A 17,324-nucleotide genomic window follows, 5' to 3' on the forward strand; every position below is an offset into this window, starting at 1 on the left:
CTCACGGTGTGGCAACCCAAAAGCTTAATCGATTGCGAAAATCCAGGCACGACAACTGCCATATGCTGCAACAGGAGGCTGGCCTCTCCATAAGAGGCTGCATCGGCTCAAATTTCCGACATAAAAGTCCTCAGGCAACAACGCTCCCCGTCGCTCTCTCTGTTGCTCGACGTTCACAGCGCTGGGCCTTGTTGACAGAACGAAAAGCAGCACTGACGGACCGAGAAGCAGAACAAGGATCAGGAGGCGCACTAAGATAGCAGTCTAGGTTCGTAAGCGTGCTTATTTATGTCCAGACTGTGGCTCATATCCTACGGTATGATCCTTCTGACTATCTTGGGCTTACAGAGAGCCGTCGACCCCGCACTTCGCAATGGCCGCCACAAGCAAGTCCAAGAACTCGCTGTCCATCCGTTTGACAGAGTCAGTCGTCTTCCTTCGCGCTCCAGACGCCATTGGCAGACGCCGTGCCCAGAATGACAACGCCCCGCCTGCGATGCTGCGCGGGCTCCTGACGCTGAACCTGGTCAAGCCGACGAGGATAAAGAGCATCGAGGTTGAGCTCCAGGGCAAATCGAGCACCGCTTGGCCGGAAGGTAAGTCGCTCTCCAGCTTATCTGGTTTAACAGTGGCCTGAATCTTCAGGCTCGCGGAAACAGGTGTCGGAGCGAGGCGCATTGAGATAACGGAAGAACACAAGATTTACACCGCATCGACGGTCTTCTTCCGTGCGGGCTCGACCCCCGCCTCGTCCTCCCGTCGCACACTCTCGGTGGGCCCAGGACTGTCCCTTTACCACGACGACGAAGCGGTCACAGATACGTTCGGACACGGCGAGCACGCCGATACACCGCGGGGCAGCCCTTCTCGAGAGCCGAGCCGGGAGCGCGGACGTGTGTCCAGGCGGGTGAGCATGGACTACTCGCACTTCCAGCGCGACGCAATCTCCCATCACGAGAACACGCACTTCGCGACACCCCCGTACACCCCTCGTCCCGCTTCGCCTGTGGCTGAGGTTCATCCCCCCGCCCTAAGTCCGGCTGCGTCGATCTACCACACTCAACACAGCAGCCCGGCGGCGTCGACGTCGCAGCTGAACGTGACTCCTATGACTCCTATCACACCCAGGTCGGAAGAGCCTGCGAGTCACCTTGAGGATTCTCGGAATATGCTGCGCGAGCATTTGGACGAGAGTAAGGCTCCAGCTTTTCGCGATCAGGGAATCAAGTATATTGACTTGCTTCTGATAGGTCCCGGACCTCGTCGCCCAAACTTGTCGACGACGAACTCGTCGGCATCTAGCCTACGCTCAGACCGCGACCAGTCCTCACGTCGGCAAAGCCTGGACGAAGACTCGGGGTACGCCTTTGCTTCCTCCCGTGAGGGGAGCCGCATCCGCTCGCCGTCCCCGCACGACGAGCGCGGCCGGAAGCACAAGCGCTTCACGTTCGCCGCCGTCACAAACGTGATGGACTCCGTGCGCGACCGCTTCCGCTCAAGCTCGCCGAGGATGCGCGTTGCGAATTCGAGGGAGCACACCCTGGAGCGGAGCGTCGATCGCGAGGCGGAATTCAGGAGGGGGCGGACGCTGGAGAAGGGCAAGGGGAAGGAGCCCGTGGTTGATGGTGTGGGGCTCATGTCCCCGAGGAAGGAGAAGTCGGCGTTGGGGAGAGTGGGCGAGCTGCTCGGGTTGGAGGAGGAAGACGAGGAGTATGGGGATGGGTGGAAGGAGTTCAAGAAGGGTGAGTCAGTCCCGCCGACCCTCCTTCGCCGATGTTGACGTAGTTCATGCACTCTAGGCACCTACACGTACCCCATCTCCTTCACCATCCCTGCGAGTTCTCCGCCGACGCTCAGATGCGAGTATGGGAGCGTGATCTGGCGCCTCAAGGCATACGTACACCGGCCAGGCGCGTTCAAGACGAAACTCACTGCGTCGAGGGAAGTCACCCTTGTCGCGTGCCCGGAGGAAGATGCCGAGGATACCGAGAACATTATTGTCGAACGACAGTGGGATGATCAATTGCAGTACTTCATCTCGATCTCTGGCAGGACGTTCCACATCGGCGGGACGATGCCGGTACACTTAACGCTTATGCCCTTGGATAAGATCAAAGTATACCGGATATCGATCTTGCTCGAAGGTGGGTTGTGCTTGTTTCTTCGTTTCATGTGCATCTCTGCTGACTGTGTACTGAAGAACGGGTGGACTATCTCGCCAATATGAAGCGCGTGGTTAGAACAGACCCGATTCGCCGGATCATTCTCATGTCCCTCAAGCACGGCGAGAAAGACTGTCCTCCGTTACTTCCCCTCGATTCGGACGATCCCGAGGCATTTAAGAACTCACCTTTGTATGTCTTGCTCAATCCAGAAGACGACGCGTCGGAACTGGCGTCTTCTTTCATGGGTCCGGGGCCGTGGACTCTACACACGGAGTTGCAGCTCCCGAGTTCCTGCGATCAGATCAACTTCACGAACAGGAATAAGAAGAGTAATATCTCCATCACGCATACCCTCAAGATCATCTTCCGGGTGGAGCGGGGCGACGACCAGTTCATTGACCAGAAGACGGGGAAGAGGAAGATGTTCGACATCGTCGTGCAGACTCCGGTCCACATCCTCTCGGTGAGTTCGGTCGCCCGCGATGGACCCGGTCAAACGGGCGCTTACTCTTGCTTATCCAGTGCATGTGCAACCCCGATTGGATAGCGCTGCCCCCGTATTCGGAGAATGCCAACGACATTCTACCCCAGCCTGAGGCGTGTCCTTGTAAAGGCAAGGGCCTGTCACCCAATCTGGATGGAGATGCGTTGGACCTCCCGGGACCATCCCGCCCGTCATCCTCGCATTTCCACCACAACCCTCTCGTGTCTACGTCATCCGCCATGCATCACCCGCTCGAACGCATAGACTCGCGCCGATCAACAGATTCGTCAGAAGAGGGTTCTCGGCCGCCCCATTTACACCACCACTCTCCATCACCGGCCCCGCCGGATAGTCTTGTTGAACGCAATAGGCGATTTGAAAGACTCGTCGCCGGACAGGAGACCGAGCTCGGCGAAGCACCACCTCCGTATCATGAAGTAGCTCGTATTGCATAGATGTATCTTGGACTATATAGACGTTCTTTAGGTGATGGGTGGGGGCTACAAGGATCACTGTAAATTAGCCATAGAAGGAGAGGCTTTCTCTCCATAATATGAAATGAACCGCGTCTCATACATGTACTAACAGTACAGAGTATGTGTCTAAGGGATGCGAAACGCGGAAAAATATACAGGAGTCATGCGCTCATAGTGCTCGTAGGATTGTCGTGTCATATGCGTCCGTCAAGTGGATTTTGTCCTAACATGATCTATGTCGTCTGTCATCACTGCGTCCTCGGGTATATCTGCCATAGGTATCTCCTCCATGTGCCCAGCATTGGGTGGCGGCTGCCGGTATGCGCTTGTACGGCTGACCACACTGCGCAAGCTGCGTTGTTCTGCCATCGTGCCTTCGTCCGGTTGAGCACGGAACTCGGGAGGGATCATGACAGCCCTGTCAATCGCGACTGGGAGACCCCGGTGACGGCCACGTATCATCACGATACATATGATCAACTTGGACAAGGGTCGGAAGGCGCCTGAGAACGAGTAGTTCGCCTGCTAGGAATCAGTTATACTGTAACGAGTATGTTTACTGGAAAAACAGACCGTAGGGAGCCCGAGACTCAGCCCGACAGTGCCATATGCCGAAACTAGTTCAAAAACTAGAAGAGATGAAGTTAATTCGGATAGTTCCACCGTCTCTGGCAATCACTTACTTATTGAGAAGATATTAAACCAAGATTGATTATCCTCAGCATCGATATTATGTCGCTGTGCGAACGTCTCGGACTGTGTAATGCGCCTGTGGAAGTCATGTCACTTACCTCAATGATGCACAACAGAACAAGAGCCAGGCCCAACCACCACATGTCTACTCAAGTATCAGGGACTTGACAACAACGGGAAAAATATGGCTTGTACTGACCGAATGCGAGCTGCTTGCGAGCATGCCATGCCAAGTAGCGGCTCCAGACTGCAACGCGAGGCCCAGTAGTTTGAAATTCCACGTCATTCTCGGATTCGTCGTCTTCTTCGAAGACTCCCAGCGACTGCTCCTCGTATACGTTCGTTGAACGCACACTGTAATCATGAGTGCGAATTACAACGCAACAACTTTTCAAACATACCTCAGGGCGATAGGATCTAAAACACAGGGTAAGGTATACATGTCTTCCCATAGGTGAAAGAATTACTCACAGACGCTGATATACATCATGATTACGTATAGGACCCTGCGTAAGAGACGTGGTGAATCCAAGAAAATGTGACAGATTCGCGGCACGTACTTCACAGCAGGTGCCAGAGCGGACAGCGAAACGGCAGAAAATCCCGCCGCACGCACAGCTGTAGCTTGCAAAAGCCCAACAATCACCCTTGTACCGGCTGGTATGGCCTCGATGACTGGAGTGCCAATGTCCAGGACGAGGAACGACACCCAATCTGTGCAGCTAAAGAGGTGTCAAAACAAGCTAACGTAGCTCACGAAAGCACCGTACGTGAGTGTCACGAGAACAATGAGCAAAAACCAAGTCTGATGCGAAGGAAAGAGGTAGATGAAACATCGACGAGGGTGGTCCAGTAGGAAGTGCAACGTCTCGTTTAACCGTGATCTAGGAGGAACCACTTTTGTCATGGTCCATCTAGACACAAATCGTGAGACTCCATCGCACAGTAGAGAGACTGGACTCACATCATAAGCCGCAGACTGCGTGGCCCATCAATATCAGAAACGCTGAATGAAGGCCAAAAGTGGAATCCACTCACAAAATAGGCTATACAGGTGAACTTAGGATGTGGCCGTGAATTAGAGATAGAGCACTTACGAAGGCGGTATTACCAGCTAAGATAAGAAATATTACAAAAAATATCATTGGATAAGCTGTCTGGAAGGGTATCATAGATTGATCTACGAGGGAGGTTCCCGTATTCGTGTACGCCGAGACGACTTGAAATAATGCAAACCTAGGACAAATCAGGCATTAGTGTTATTAAACACAAAGTATAACTGAACACACCAAGGTGGTGGGAGGTTCCGATGCAAAGCTGGTGGCTTGAAGTCTGAACTCCAACGACTTTCCGACATGTACGGCGCGATGACGATAAAGGAAATGGCCTGGACGCAAATGTGGTACTAGACGCACAGTGAGAATGACTTGTCCAAAACATTCAACCGGGCATAACTCACTACTGGGACGATCCATAGCAAGGCATTCAGAGCTCGGTATTCGACCCCGCCAAGTTCCTCCAGTTCGTCGTTCGTAAGCTCGTAAAAGGCCGAATTACGTCCTACAATCGCGTCAAAGGAGATATAAGGCACTGGTTTGACACCAGCCGGCACTTCCCCGCGCGTTGAAGCAATCGTCTGCGTCCGAGGCATCGTCATCGTGCGGTGCAATTTCTGCTGCACCTCAGGAAAGAAATATCGGAATACACGGGACAGGATCTCGTGTGGCATCGGAAACCCTCCGAATCCGCGATGTTTTGTCCGCACACCAGTGGGGTAGCGAGGGAATGTGTGGCTTGTCGACATTGTGGGGCGTAGCGTGACAGAAGGCCTCCTTCCAGGTCCTGTAGTTTATCACATCACAATTTGAATTTCAAACCCGGTGGAACAACTTACTGCGCTCGTCCTGCGTGTCGGTGGGCTCTATACTCGGCCGTCGGTAAGCAGTACTTTGTTCTGATATGACGGAGGCCCGCCTTCCCCGCTCTCTGTCCACAGACGTGAAGCGTTGCCGACGAGGTTCAGGGGCAAATTCAACGGTCTGTGTCCTAGGCAGGGGATCAGGCTCTCTGGAAGTATATGCCGCCACATTGACAGTCGGGTAGCGACGAAAATTCTCTTCGTTCGCTATACGACTATGGCATGAGCGTATTTCTCATTGCGCTGGAAATGGCCAGGACGAACCGGTCACTGAGGCAGACCTAAATCGGCGAGCCATACCAGGATCGGACAGACGACGTCCTTTCCTGCGTTACTTCTCTCAGTAAGAAAATATGGTTACGAACATGAGTGCAGAAACACCTTGATCTGTCAGGAGTGGTCGCCCCTTCCGTCTGCTCCTCATGATGCTCTGAGCTACTTGAACTTATGGTGGAGCTGCGGTCTGGACTAACTGACGGCCGGTCCGCGAAACTGAGCTGATGATTCTGACCTTCGGTCTGTACCTCCCGTGTATCTACAGCTGGGCCTCGCGCAGGGGTGTGCAGCGTCGACTCTGTCCGGCCCTCACTTATCCACCCGCTGGGATCCACCAGCTTCGGCGCGTCGTCCATTCTGCGTATCATGTCCGTCCGCAGCTTTTTCACTGAGCTCGGCTTGCGCTCCTTCGGCGTGCTCTCCTCGCTCTCCTCCTTCACCGAGGTCAGCCGCTTGCGCCGCCGGAGCATGTTAACCATTTTGCTGTGCCAGGGTATGATGGTCGCCTCGACATCGATCTTCACTTTCGTGCGCTTCGCGGCCTCCGCCTCGACCATGTGTTCGAATGTCTTGGCAAAGAAATACCTGCGGTCAGCGGGAATGGTTTCAGTGTCCATTTAATATCGGGGGGTCGTCGGACCTCACCTCCGTATATAGACCATTACCCACGACACGAGCACCTACTGAGTTATTAGCAAGCAGCAAATATTGTGGAGTGGCTACGTACGGGGCTCCCTAGACACATCTGAATGAAGAGAATGGCCTGTTGCCATCCTGTTAACTGGCTGAGATCCACCGTCGCAAGTCCACAGACTGCCATGGCACTGATGCAGTTGAAGAGCGCATCGATGTATGAGATCGGATACTCTCCATTGCTTGCGTACAGAATGCCGGAAAATAGGATAGGCGTAAAGGTGCTAGATGCAAGACTTAGTCTCTGTTACTCGAAAGAAAGTAGCATACGCACAAGACGATGAGATGAACCCGATAAAAGTTCAGGTGACTCCTCAGATACCTCCAGAAGTCTTTCTTGGGCTGATCCTCTGCCTTCGGAAGGGTGTCGACTCGCGATTGCATTATAGGGCTCCTCGGTCAGAACTCCTGCCTGCAGAAAGGGGCAACAGCGACCCAGGTCGGACTCTATGCGCTGCGAGGATCAACGCTGCTCTCCAAGGCGTTCCGTGCAGATATTCAGCCAGCAAGCAGTCCTAAGAAGTCATTCGCGTTCACACAGCAGATTCATATACGGCGCAACTGGTAAGGCCGGTGGCTGAACTAGGCAGTCAGCTTTCGAACGTGTCTCCACTTGCCAAATCGGTCCGAAATAGCAGGAATAGCCAATTGGCTTGTGATTATTAGGGGGGGGAGGGCGCTCCATCGTCTGACCGCGGATGTTGTCGATGAAGGGGACGCTAGAGGACGATGGGCCTAGTATAAAAGTCGCGATGGAGGTCGAGAAGAAGTCGTGCCATGCTCTCGATGACTCCGACGCCTGCGATCCCCAGTTTTCTGTCCACGCGCCTCATGCGTCCTATTGCCACACCCCGATTATGTGTTTGCCGGATGATGACTCGAAACCTGAAGGGACGAAGACGTGTTGCGATACTGGATGCGCGTAAAGCGTCTAGAGTAGTGCAGAATATGCGGCGAGCCTCCTCAGACATAGCAAGCGCTTACCCGAGGAGGTTGGGAGGGGGCCAGGGTATGGTTAGCAGACCTTCAAGACAGCACGACATATTTATACCTTTTTGCTGCGTGGCTAACTGTCTCTCGACCTCTCGTAGCGTGATCACTCTGCGCTTGCGATAAGGTGAGCTCTTATTGCTAGTTGTCAAGCTTCCTCTGACTTTCGATTCTGCTCAGAACGTGCGAGGTACATTTTGGCGCCTTCAAAGGCCGCACAGGCTTCCAAACATGACATGTCCATGCAGTGACACCTATGCATCATCGGCTCTAAATATTGCGAGTAACTTAGCATACCTCGCGAGTCTCCTCGTTGGGTACCCGCTTCTGGAGGTTGTCTCACTGCTTATAGGCTGCATCGCCGGAATAAGCGGCGGACTTTGCTGTGCCACCGGAAGCTCAGCCAGAGCTGAGATCGCCCGGGATCATGGCTCTCCCAGGTACGACCAGCCGCGATATGATACGCCACACAGTCCTCTTTTAGTTCGCTGTATTCATGGTTGACAGGGCCAGCCAGCTACCTCGTACGAAGATAACTCCTAGCGTTGGGCGTTGCATCGAATCCCTGATCTCATTTCATTCGTCTGATAGCGTCCTACTGGCTTGGCGCACACAGGGCCTGCAGCGATGCATGGTATTCAGAAGGATAAATTGGCAGTACTCTGATATGGAATGAATGCGGTACAACTTTATGGTACTCAATGTCGGCGGTGAGTCAGACATGCATTGATGTATTATCCTTGCCGTCTCGCAATTACAGGGCGTCACAATTGGACAACCCCGACTCAGTGCGGCGGCTGGAGCCACAGAGGGCTTGGGCCGAAAGGGCAGGAGACTAAGTAATAAGCACCCAGCACTGCCCTGGGTCCCGCGGTGCTGCAGCAGAAGTGCGAGCCAGTGGTTCTGGCAACGGTTTCCAAGGTCTACGACATTTAGACGTGTGCTGAATATGTTCAATGAGACCACGCATTTCATCTCCTGAGGGTATCGTATGGGAAGATAGAGAGTGTGGATGGTTAGGTTCAACTTCCGATGCTGATGCTGATGCTGAAACCACTGCAGTCCACGTCTCACCCGAATTTAGAATTGTGCAAATGCGCTGCGAGATGCCCAACATTGTCATGGTCTAGGTTTCCGATATACATGACAAGTGGCCAAGGCGCTGCCATATGCCACAGCTGTGCTGCTGCACAATGCGGTTCACGGAACGAGTCTCACAGAAGTCGCCTCCTACTTCGAAATCTTCAGCAAAGACAAGCAGGGAATAAAGGCCTCTGTCAGGCTTCCAGGGCATGCCGGTGGGGAGTCCACTAGTACAGTGCCACGCCTGTCACTGTCTTTCATGACTAGGGGAAGTCCTTGAGAGAACCCACCATCCAACGACTCCTTTGAAGTCAGCCTTCTTCAGCTGCGCACTTCTGTGTTCAAGCTCTCGTCGTGGGACAGGAAAAGGTGCAGATAGAGGAGATTAATGGAGGCTTGTACAAGGATAGAAGCCTCAGCGCGCCCCGGCGGGGGAAATGGAAATGCACCACCCAAGTAGTCATACCTCCAGCAACCTCTACAATGCTCCCCAAGAGCCTACCACTGTCATGCAGAGATTGCCATCATGAATCCCGGGGTAATAAACGTGCCCGTAACCAAGGAGTCGATAACTTGAAAGACGTGACTTAGGTAGGTGGCGGGACTCTTTCTCGTTGCTCCTCAGTGCTCAGTCCATGTCTTTACCTAGGGAAGTGCGCAGAGTTGGCATGTTTCGTGAAGTCTACACTAGTATGGCTCCAGGAACCCCGGGATAGATGACGATGGGCAAAATGCGGTAAGCGCATGTGACATGCCCAAGTAGAACTGAATGAGGTATGCCATCGCTTCTTTTGTTCATCCGACGCAGCAGATTATGCCGTTAGGTGGACCGTGACAGCGGCATACCTACCGCTGGGGCAGAACATGCCATCTGAGCTACCGCCCAATGTGGGGGAATGGGTGTCGCTCGCGAGCCGACACCTATAGAGCCATCACACAAGGGAGTTAGGACATGAAATAAAGAGGGCGGAGCGCTTTCATTGAATACATCATAATACATTTAAACATTCTGATCCTAGCTTTAGCATCACAAGGCCAATGCCATGGACATACAGGAAAGCACTATAAATGGCAAGGGCCAGCAAAAAAGGATGTTGATGAGCGAGAGAGTCAGAAGAAGCGCTGGCTCAGACAACAATGAACACATTCATCCACGAAGCTGAAGGGTAATAGTCAAGGAGGTCCGGCCAGTTCCGGAACCCCGTGCCTCCAGTTTGCTCGATTAGAGGTGGCTTCACTGGCTCTGACATGACACGGCAAGGCGGGAGGATTCTTGGGCCAACCAGCTAGCATACGGAACCTTGGGACTGCTGGTGCTCTGAGAGCAAGTCCGCGAGGTGTTGGCCCAAGCAGAGACATCGCCCTGTTACCACCGAGACGAACATGGTGGGTAGCCATCAGAAACAGTGGATTGTTTACAAAGACTTGTATATCCTTCATAACTGTTGAAAAAATACCGCGAGGCCATATAGTGCTCTGAAGAATGGCCATGTGAGCCCACACTTCGGTGCAGGCCTTATTAGCGGCCTGCCACACGGAGCCTTGCTTGTGCACATAACCCAAAGCGGTCAGGAAGGCGCAGATCTGCTTGTAAATAGCGGCTACAAGACATATCAGTGAACTGGGCCATCACTCCTGAGGCGAGAGCATGGCTGAAAGCTCACCGCGGCAGCAGTTCCACCCGTTCGGGGCATCATGTTCTATGGCTCGAGTGTCTAGGTCGTACAAAATGCTGTACATAGTATGGACCAATTGGGGAAGAGCGAGAACTGCAGCCGTTGGGTTCAAGTTGGGCGGATGGAGATGTAGAGGATTGTTCATAGCTAAACTGCGCGCAAGCGTTGAGGTGTCTGGTGTGGTCATCCTCGAAGCTCAAGCATCAGCTTTTATTGCCACTGCGGGGCCCTAGTCATATCTGCGATCAGCTTCCTCCACTTCTCTGCAATCAGCGAGACAATTGCAAGTGCAGTGGTTAGCACATATGGATAATGCCTTGCATTGTGTGAGTCATGGCAGCAACCCTTGGCCCCTTTGAATGTGCTCCATTTGTACAAATGGTTGCTAACGCGTGCATCTCAAAAGATTGGCAGAATCAGGATTTCAAACCTGATAGAAATCATAGGACCCACAAGTGCATGCTGGAGCCTGAGGACCCCAGATAATACAGATAGTCACGAATGGGTTCGGTGCCAGTGGCGCAGAAGGCCATGTGTATCGAAAATATTATCAAGCATTTGAAAAGGCAAGATAGCCCTTTTGGACAGTCCTTGAAAGTTCGGGGTAGGAACTTGTTCCCGTTGATATGCACTGACACACAACAATCACCAAGGACCAAAAGGAATAAACCTAAACCCCGTGATATGGGTGAAGGCGGTCCGAGACAACCGAAGGGTATTTAATAGTTCGAGGGGGAAAGGAGGAGTAAGACGCCGTAGGGTAGTCCGTAGGAAGACCTAGAAAAATAAAACAAAAACCTTGATGCCTGAAACAAACACTAATGGACGCTCCGGAGTATTTATCTCCGGAAAGTCGCAAACAAAGTTGCAAACCACGGAACTGAGTGTAGGTTCGGGCCCACGGGAGTAGAAAACGCTAAAGGGACTTGTTTAATTTTTATTTCGCTACGTGAGACGCACCAGAGCTAATTGAATCGATGGCGGAGATAATTCACTCGACGAGTCAGGCCTATTGGCAAAGCTAAGATCGGTTATAATTCGCTAAGTTCGACGCTTTCGAACTTCTCGGGTCGCTGAGATCGTAACGCTAATTCTCTGAGATGGTGAAGTCGAAACTTGTTTTTCTGTACGCTACTTTGTACAATTTATACTACAGGAATGGCTTTGCGACCGTCCGGAGATAAATAACAAATAAACGCCGCTACCCACAGGATTGCTCAGCACTTTCCTCCGCTATACCATACACCATACGACTCCCTTACACTCCTACTTGCTCATTCCAGCCCTTATAGGTCGCCTTGACGCTCCGCCACCTGACCCAGGCGGTCCCATCACTCCGTGCGACACGCCGGTCACGTGTTAATTACCTCCGGCCGTTTGCTGACTGATGCTGACCTTATGGTGACTTGTATGCGTCCGCACCTTCGGTATCTTGACGGAAACGAGGGGGAGTGAGTGCTGGAGGGTGGGCATGAGGACGACGCCCCTCGATAGAAGTTCCCGCGGGCCCCGGAGCTAATTCATCTAGACGTTGCATTGGTTAAGTCGCTCCAGAGCTCCTGTTCGCGGAGATAAATCGTGGAATGGGTCCGTGTACGCCTCAAGGATGTTAGGAAGTCCGGAGCTAAACACAGAGCAAGTCTTTAGAGCCCATAGAAGCCTAGAGGCGTGTGAGTGCTGTGTCGAATAAGCTCCGGAGGGCTTGTACGATGCGCTGAGTCCGCGTTTTCGGGGGTCAGACAATCCTGAGGCTTATCACCGTATGACACGCAGGTGCCTGCCAACGTCCGCAATGGGGTGTAAGGTCAGCACCTGACCAGAAGAACACCTATGCCACTGGGTCAGACAAAGCCTATTCAATAGGCTTTGTAAGTCGAGACATTTGTTTAACCTACCCCGGTATGCGAAAGAAATTAGAGGAGAATTTAAGGTTAGCTTCAGGATGTCAATCATTGATTGGCCAGCCCCTCAAGGATAATGTGATACATGCGTCTCTGCCATTCTGGTGACACTTAAACATCTTCAAGTGTTCCAGTGGTAGTTACCTTCAGGCTACGCATCACAGGGCTGCCTTTCTGGAGGAAAAGTCACTGCTGCCCCTTTCTTGCAGACAGGATCTCCCCGACAAAAATTGTACAAATACATACCTGAGCTGGGTAGGCATTTTGGAACAGATTTGACTGTTTCCTTGCACCACCAAATTTCAGCGCAGACAATCTCCTCTGTTGGGATTACCAAGGTTCAAGGGTCCTGGTGACGGAGTGCGGCTTTCTTTCTCTCCGCAATCGGAAAGACAATACTATGTAGCAAGTACAATGGCAGATTGGATGCATACACGAGAATCTGAGTCACCGTGATGATGACTCCAAGAAATGGAAGAGAATCTACCAGCCATTCAGTCAGTGATAGAGATTGAAGGACCCACAAGCTACTACAAGCAAACTTACTCACGAAGATGAATCAGAGTCAGAGGTGCAATGTGGGGCAATTGTTCAGCACTTCTGATGTCCTTGTTTGGGTAGCTTCTGCCACGCGCTTCCTTCTCGTCCAATTTGCATCAAACTGCTATTATTCATCCCATGTTCTTCACTGAAAGCTTGAAAGACATCCTATTCCCAGTATAGCACTGCGTCCCATCACTATTTAAACGGCGGTCCTGTGCGCTTGGTGCTACATTTCACTCATCCTCCCCTGCACAGCCTTTTGGCACGAACGTCCAGACATCCATAATGTCCCGCCGAAACAGCCGCTCTTGCTCCCACTTTACACCTGCAGAAGAAGAGCACATTGCTCGGGTGTTCCAGTGGGACTTAGCCATCAAGAGGCACACTTACTGCCACGCCCAGGCACGCTTGACAAACGAACAAAACAAGCAAGCGCACACTGAGGGCAACCGGCTCTTGCAGTGGACGGAGCCCTATAAGATCTGGGGGAGTGGTGGCAACCACGTCCTTTATATGACAGACCTCCCACCAGAGTACTTCAAAGTGGTCGACCTCGCAGCAACAGTACCGGCATCACCGACACAGAACCCGGCAGAGTGAGTTGACCATCATATAACCCTCCACGTTGAGGTACTATATGATTAATGCTGATAAACACATCAGACGATGGATACTAGTCATCCTGTTACTGTATGCTTTACAGGCCTACGGGAACAGTGTTGTCACGGTCAGAGTCACAACTATGACGACGTACCAAGTCAATTGAGTAATTACCGAATGACGGGGAAATTACACTGACGGTCTTTACGTCTGAGCCCTTTGATGTGGCGTGAGAAATAACTCATATGGGCGTCGGGATTGCCATATATGTACCAGTGGTGGCTGAAGAAGTATTCGGCAATATCACACAATTTATTGAGAGTCACTCGGGGGCGGCGGGAATGACATAGAATATTAGAGGGGATATTGTGTGTTCAGAGCTCTCCCTTAACCACCACTACACTCACAATGCGGCCCAAGCATGAGTCCTGGCAATATTTCTACTCTGATGGTTCAGCTTTCAGTTCAAACAACAATCATAAACGTGCCTGGTGTCTTGGCTGCCTGAGGCTCAGCATCGAGCAGCTGAAAGATGCAAATCGCGAGCCTGGAGCAGCATCTAGCCTCTCAAAGTCGGAGGAACAGTGGCGGTCAGAAGGTGAGAGCATATAGCTTTGAGTGGCGAGACAGTAACTCACCGTCGGTAGCCCTGAAATTTGTCAAGCCACTTGAGGGTCGCAAGACAACACTGTTGAATCATCTAAAGTCATGCCCAAACGTCAGCACTGATGTAAACCAATGGGCCGGGGCAGCCAAAGGGAATACAATGAACAAAGAGAACAACTCACCTGTCGACATAGCCGAGAGCCCAACGAAAACGCCACGCAGGCCGCCTATAGGTCAATTCACCTTCCGGACACCCGACATCTCCTCTCCTATACACCGTGCTAGTGCTTCACAGCAAGCAATGCATGCCCGTAAATCTGCTGATGAGACACTGCCACCTGGAAAGAAGCAGAAAGTGTCAGTCACTCGTTCACGGCCAATTACCGTCCGCCAGCAGCCGCAGTGGACTTCTGAGCAGCAGGAAGAGTTCGCGCGCGATCTCTGTTGACTCTTCATCAGCTGCGACATCTCATGGAACACCGCAAACAACATCGAATTCGAGAAGTTTATAAAGAAGTACATACCCCAGGCCAATGTACCAGATCGTCGAGTTCTCGCGGGTCGTGTATTGAATGCTGAACTTGCTCGGGTCGAGAGCGTGACGAAACTAGAGGTTAACGGCAAGTTAGCGTCAGGGCAAGGAGATACATGGAAGACAATAAGTAAGGTGTCGTGCCAGGCAGCTATGATGGCAGTTGAAGGAAAGGTGAGTATGCTAGTCGCCTTTGTCCGGATGAGTGGTGTTAACAGCAACTCAGATGCACCTTATAGCTACCCATGACATCTCCGGGGAGAAAAAGACGGCCGATAACTTATTGGCACTCACTGAGAGGGACATAGATCAGATGGAGGCAGAGACCGGCGTCGAGTTCATAGCGTGGTGTACAGATGCCGGGGGAGACTGTAATAAGATGCGGAAGATGTTGGCAGCACGAACGCCGCATATTCTTACGCCGCCATGCTTTGCACATCAGGTACATGACCACTGGCACTGGTCTCGGGTTGCACATCGCGGGGACTCACCAACGGTAACCAGCTAAATCTACTTGTGAAAGACTACTACAAGCTTGACGCCAAATTCATGAAGACATCCAACAAAGCTTTTGAGGTTGTGAAATGGATCAACAACCATAGTCAAGCATTAGGACTCTTTAAGGGCGAGCAGCGGAGGCCGCGGGAAGGCGCAGCATCGCTCGTGCCTCTCGCACTATTACTCCCGGCGATAACGCGCTGGACATATCATTTCCAATCATTCGCGCGGCTCCTTCGAGTCCAGAAACCGTTGCGTACCTGTGTTATTGAGCATCGCGATGATCTCGTGGTCTGCGCGGGCAATCGCGCTGCTATGCGCACCAAGGCATTGGAGGTAATCGGATTAGTCGAAGATCATAGTGGTTTCTGGCAAGATCTTGCACGGTACGTCGAGGTAACGTGAGTTTGGACAGCGGAAATACATACTAATGATAATTAAAGGACGACACGTCACCTGGAGCCACTGGCTATCGGAACTAACGTCCTCCAATCCAATCACGCGCGCCTCGACACTGTCCTCCTTACTCTCGCCAACCTGTACCGGATCTTTGGTGATCCGGATGTTGAACTATCCGTGAGTCTACACATGCGCAAGTGCATTGATGCTCGTTGGATGGCGGTAGAGCCCGAGCCTTATATCCTGGCCGTATTTTTCAACCCCTACATCAGGAGCAAGATCTTTAAGCCCGAGAATACGGCCCTTACCCCGCTCGCACTCTATAACATGGCCGAAAGCATGTTCCGGCGCCTGTTCTGTAAAGAGCCCGACCTAGAATTCATGGATGCGTTCTACGATTACCACGCGGGAGAGCGGGAATTCGACCCTCAGTACATGCAGCTAGAGAAAACAAGACTTGCATATGAAAGAGAGGTTCATGGGCCTTGTTATATTTGCGTCCGAATCTGCTGACAGTGTTGCAGCACAAGGCCATCGACTTGGTGAGAATCTGGAAGTCCCTGGATCAGAGAAAGCTGGAAGGTCGGAACATGCTCGTGAAATTGGCTATACGACTACTCAGCGTTATTGCAAACTCTGCGGGTTCCGAACGGTTGTTCAGCTGCCTCGGTATCATTATAAGCAAGATCCGTAACCGCCTAGAGCTAGGGAAAGCCAACAAGATGGCGAAGATCAAAGCAAATATGAAGGATGAGCAAGAACGCAACGGCTTAGCACCGCGGCGGCGATTGAAGCGGAAGTTCCATCTCTGCGACGATTCAGAGCATTATGGGCCATCGGCGTCGGGAGGTACCTCACTTGATTCTAGTGCTCCCACTCAGCCCTGCCCTCCAGGATCATCTAGTTCTCCCGGCGACACTACGTCTTCACCTTCGGCGACAGCATATGAAGACTTCGACATAGTAGAAGGCATCCCGCTGTCCCGGATCCTAGACGGCATCGCTGATGATGACTCATCGCTGGATGGTGAGCGCGACGCAGATGAACGCATGCTGGGCTCGCCACTTGCGACTTCCTCCCGTGGCGGTCACAACGCGACACCTGCTCCTACGTCGCAGTCAGCGATTCATGGGAGGGAGTGCTTTAGCCTCAAGAATCTATTCCGCTATGATCTCGACAATGAACAAAGAGCAACTACACTCGAGTTCTATTGGAAAGGCGGTATAAGGTCATTGGAGGAGGAGCTAGCATTATATGATCTGCTTGCTGAAGAGCAAGAACAGCAGGGAGATGAACTTCGTCCATCTGATGGCACCAGCCCATAGTAGTAGTAGTATTTACTCTGACATAGGACGCGATAAAGGGCACAGTAGTCATTTAGTCATTCCCACGGTATTAACATAGTAATTACTTCGTCACTGACAACACTGTACGGGAAAGCTATTGATGACAATTCAGGGCATATGACCTTTGAAGCCTCCAACCGCAGGTATGCTCTCAAATCTCGGGCTGGGAACACTTTGCCGTTGATTACATGATAAGCCGGGAACTCGTAATCAAGCAGGGCATGTGGGACACCCCATTCTTCAATGGTCTCGTGAACTCCGGTGCGCCAGCTCAGCCAACTTCCAAGGTTGGGCCCGATCTGCTACTGCGCCACATCCGCCTCATAGACCGACAAGTTTATGAAGTTGCCGACTATATTCATAGTGCCATAAATGGAGTGAGTTATACCCTTTGCCATTATGAGGGCAACAGGGTGGTAGAAGAAAAATATTTGGAGGAGGCGAG

At 52.1% G+C, this 17,324-nt stretch overlaps 3 protein-coding genes across 3 annotated transcripts; 2 read left to right on the forward strand and 1 right to left on the reverse strand.

The window, feature by feature from the left end:
• Positions 1-165: 165 nt before the first annotated feature.
• GLOTRDRAFT_138817 (uncharacterized protein) lies at positions 166-3,104 on the forward strand (the record flags this gene model as incomplete). Its single annotated transcript, XM_007868154.1, has 7 exons — positions 166-268; positions 349-596; positions 660-1,193; positions 1,251-1,742; positions 1,800-2,144; positions 2,201-2,628; positions 2,688-3,104. Exons 2-7 carry the CDS (start codon positions 374-376, stop codon positions 3,102-3,104), a joined length of 2,439 nt encoding a protein of 812 aa, XP_007866345.1. The 5' UTR covers positions 166-268; positions 349-373.
• On the reverse strand, positions 1,163-7,273 carry GLOTRDRAFT_111153 (uncharacterized protein). The gene is made up of 24 exons (XM_007868155.1): positions 6,980-7,273; positions 6,740-6,929; positions 6,658-6,692; positions 6,118-6,597; positions 6,001-6,062; positions 5,713-5,943; positions 5,278-5,660; positions 5,108-5,223; positions 4,916-5,054; positions 4,857-4,864; positions 4,783-4,797; positions 4,589-4,732; positions 4,379-4,540; positions 4,290-4,324; positions 4,220-4,235; positions 4,018-4,172; positions 3,917-3,963; positions 3,809-3,863; positions 3,699-3,754; positions 2,688-3,647; positions 2,201-2,628; positions 1,800-2,144; positions 1,251-1,742; positions 1,163-1,193 (listed from the first exon to the last, which is right to left on the reverse strand). Exons 1-20 carry the CDS (start codon positions 7,087-7,089, stop codon positions 3,333-3,335), a joined length of 2,754 nt encoding a protein of 917 aa, XP_007866346.1. The 5' UTR covers positions 7,090-7,273; the 3' UTR covers positions 1,163-1,193; positions 1,251-1,742; positions 1,800-2,144; positions 2,201-2,628; positions 2,688-3,332.
• A 7,390-nt stretch (positions 7,274-14,663) lies between these two features.
• On the forward strand, positions 14,664-16,351 carry GLOTRDRAFT_24480 (uncharacterized protein; the record flags this gene model as incomplete). Its single annotated transcript, XM_007867884.1, has 6 exons — positions 14,664-14,810; positions 14,863-15,078; positions 15,141-15,520; positions 15,578-15,687; positions 15,760-16,007; positions 16,058-16,351. Coding segments are annotated over 6 exons (1,395 nt in total), but the record flags the coding sequence as incomplete, so codon positions are not given.
• Between the last annotated feature and the right edge of the window lie 973 nt (positions 16,352-17,324).

This window comes from Gloeophyllum trabeum (assembly GCF_000344685.1).
Source record: "Gloeophyllum trabeum ATCC 11539 unplaced genomic scaffold GLOTRscaffold_00007, whole genome shotgun sequence".
Classification (NCBI taxonomy): Eukaryota; Fungi; Basidiomycota; class Agaricomycetes; order Gloeophyllales; family Gloeophyllaceae; genus Gloeophyllum; species Gloeophyllum trabeum.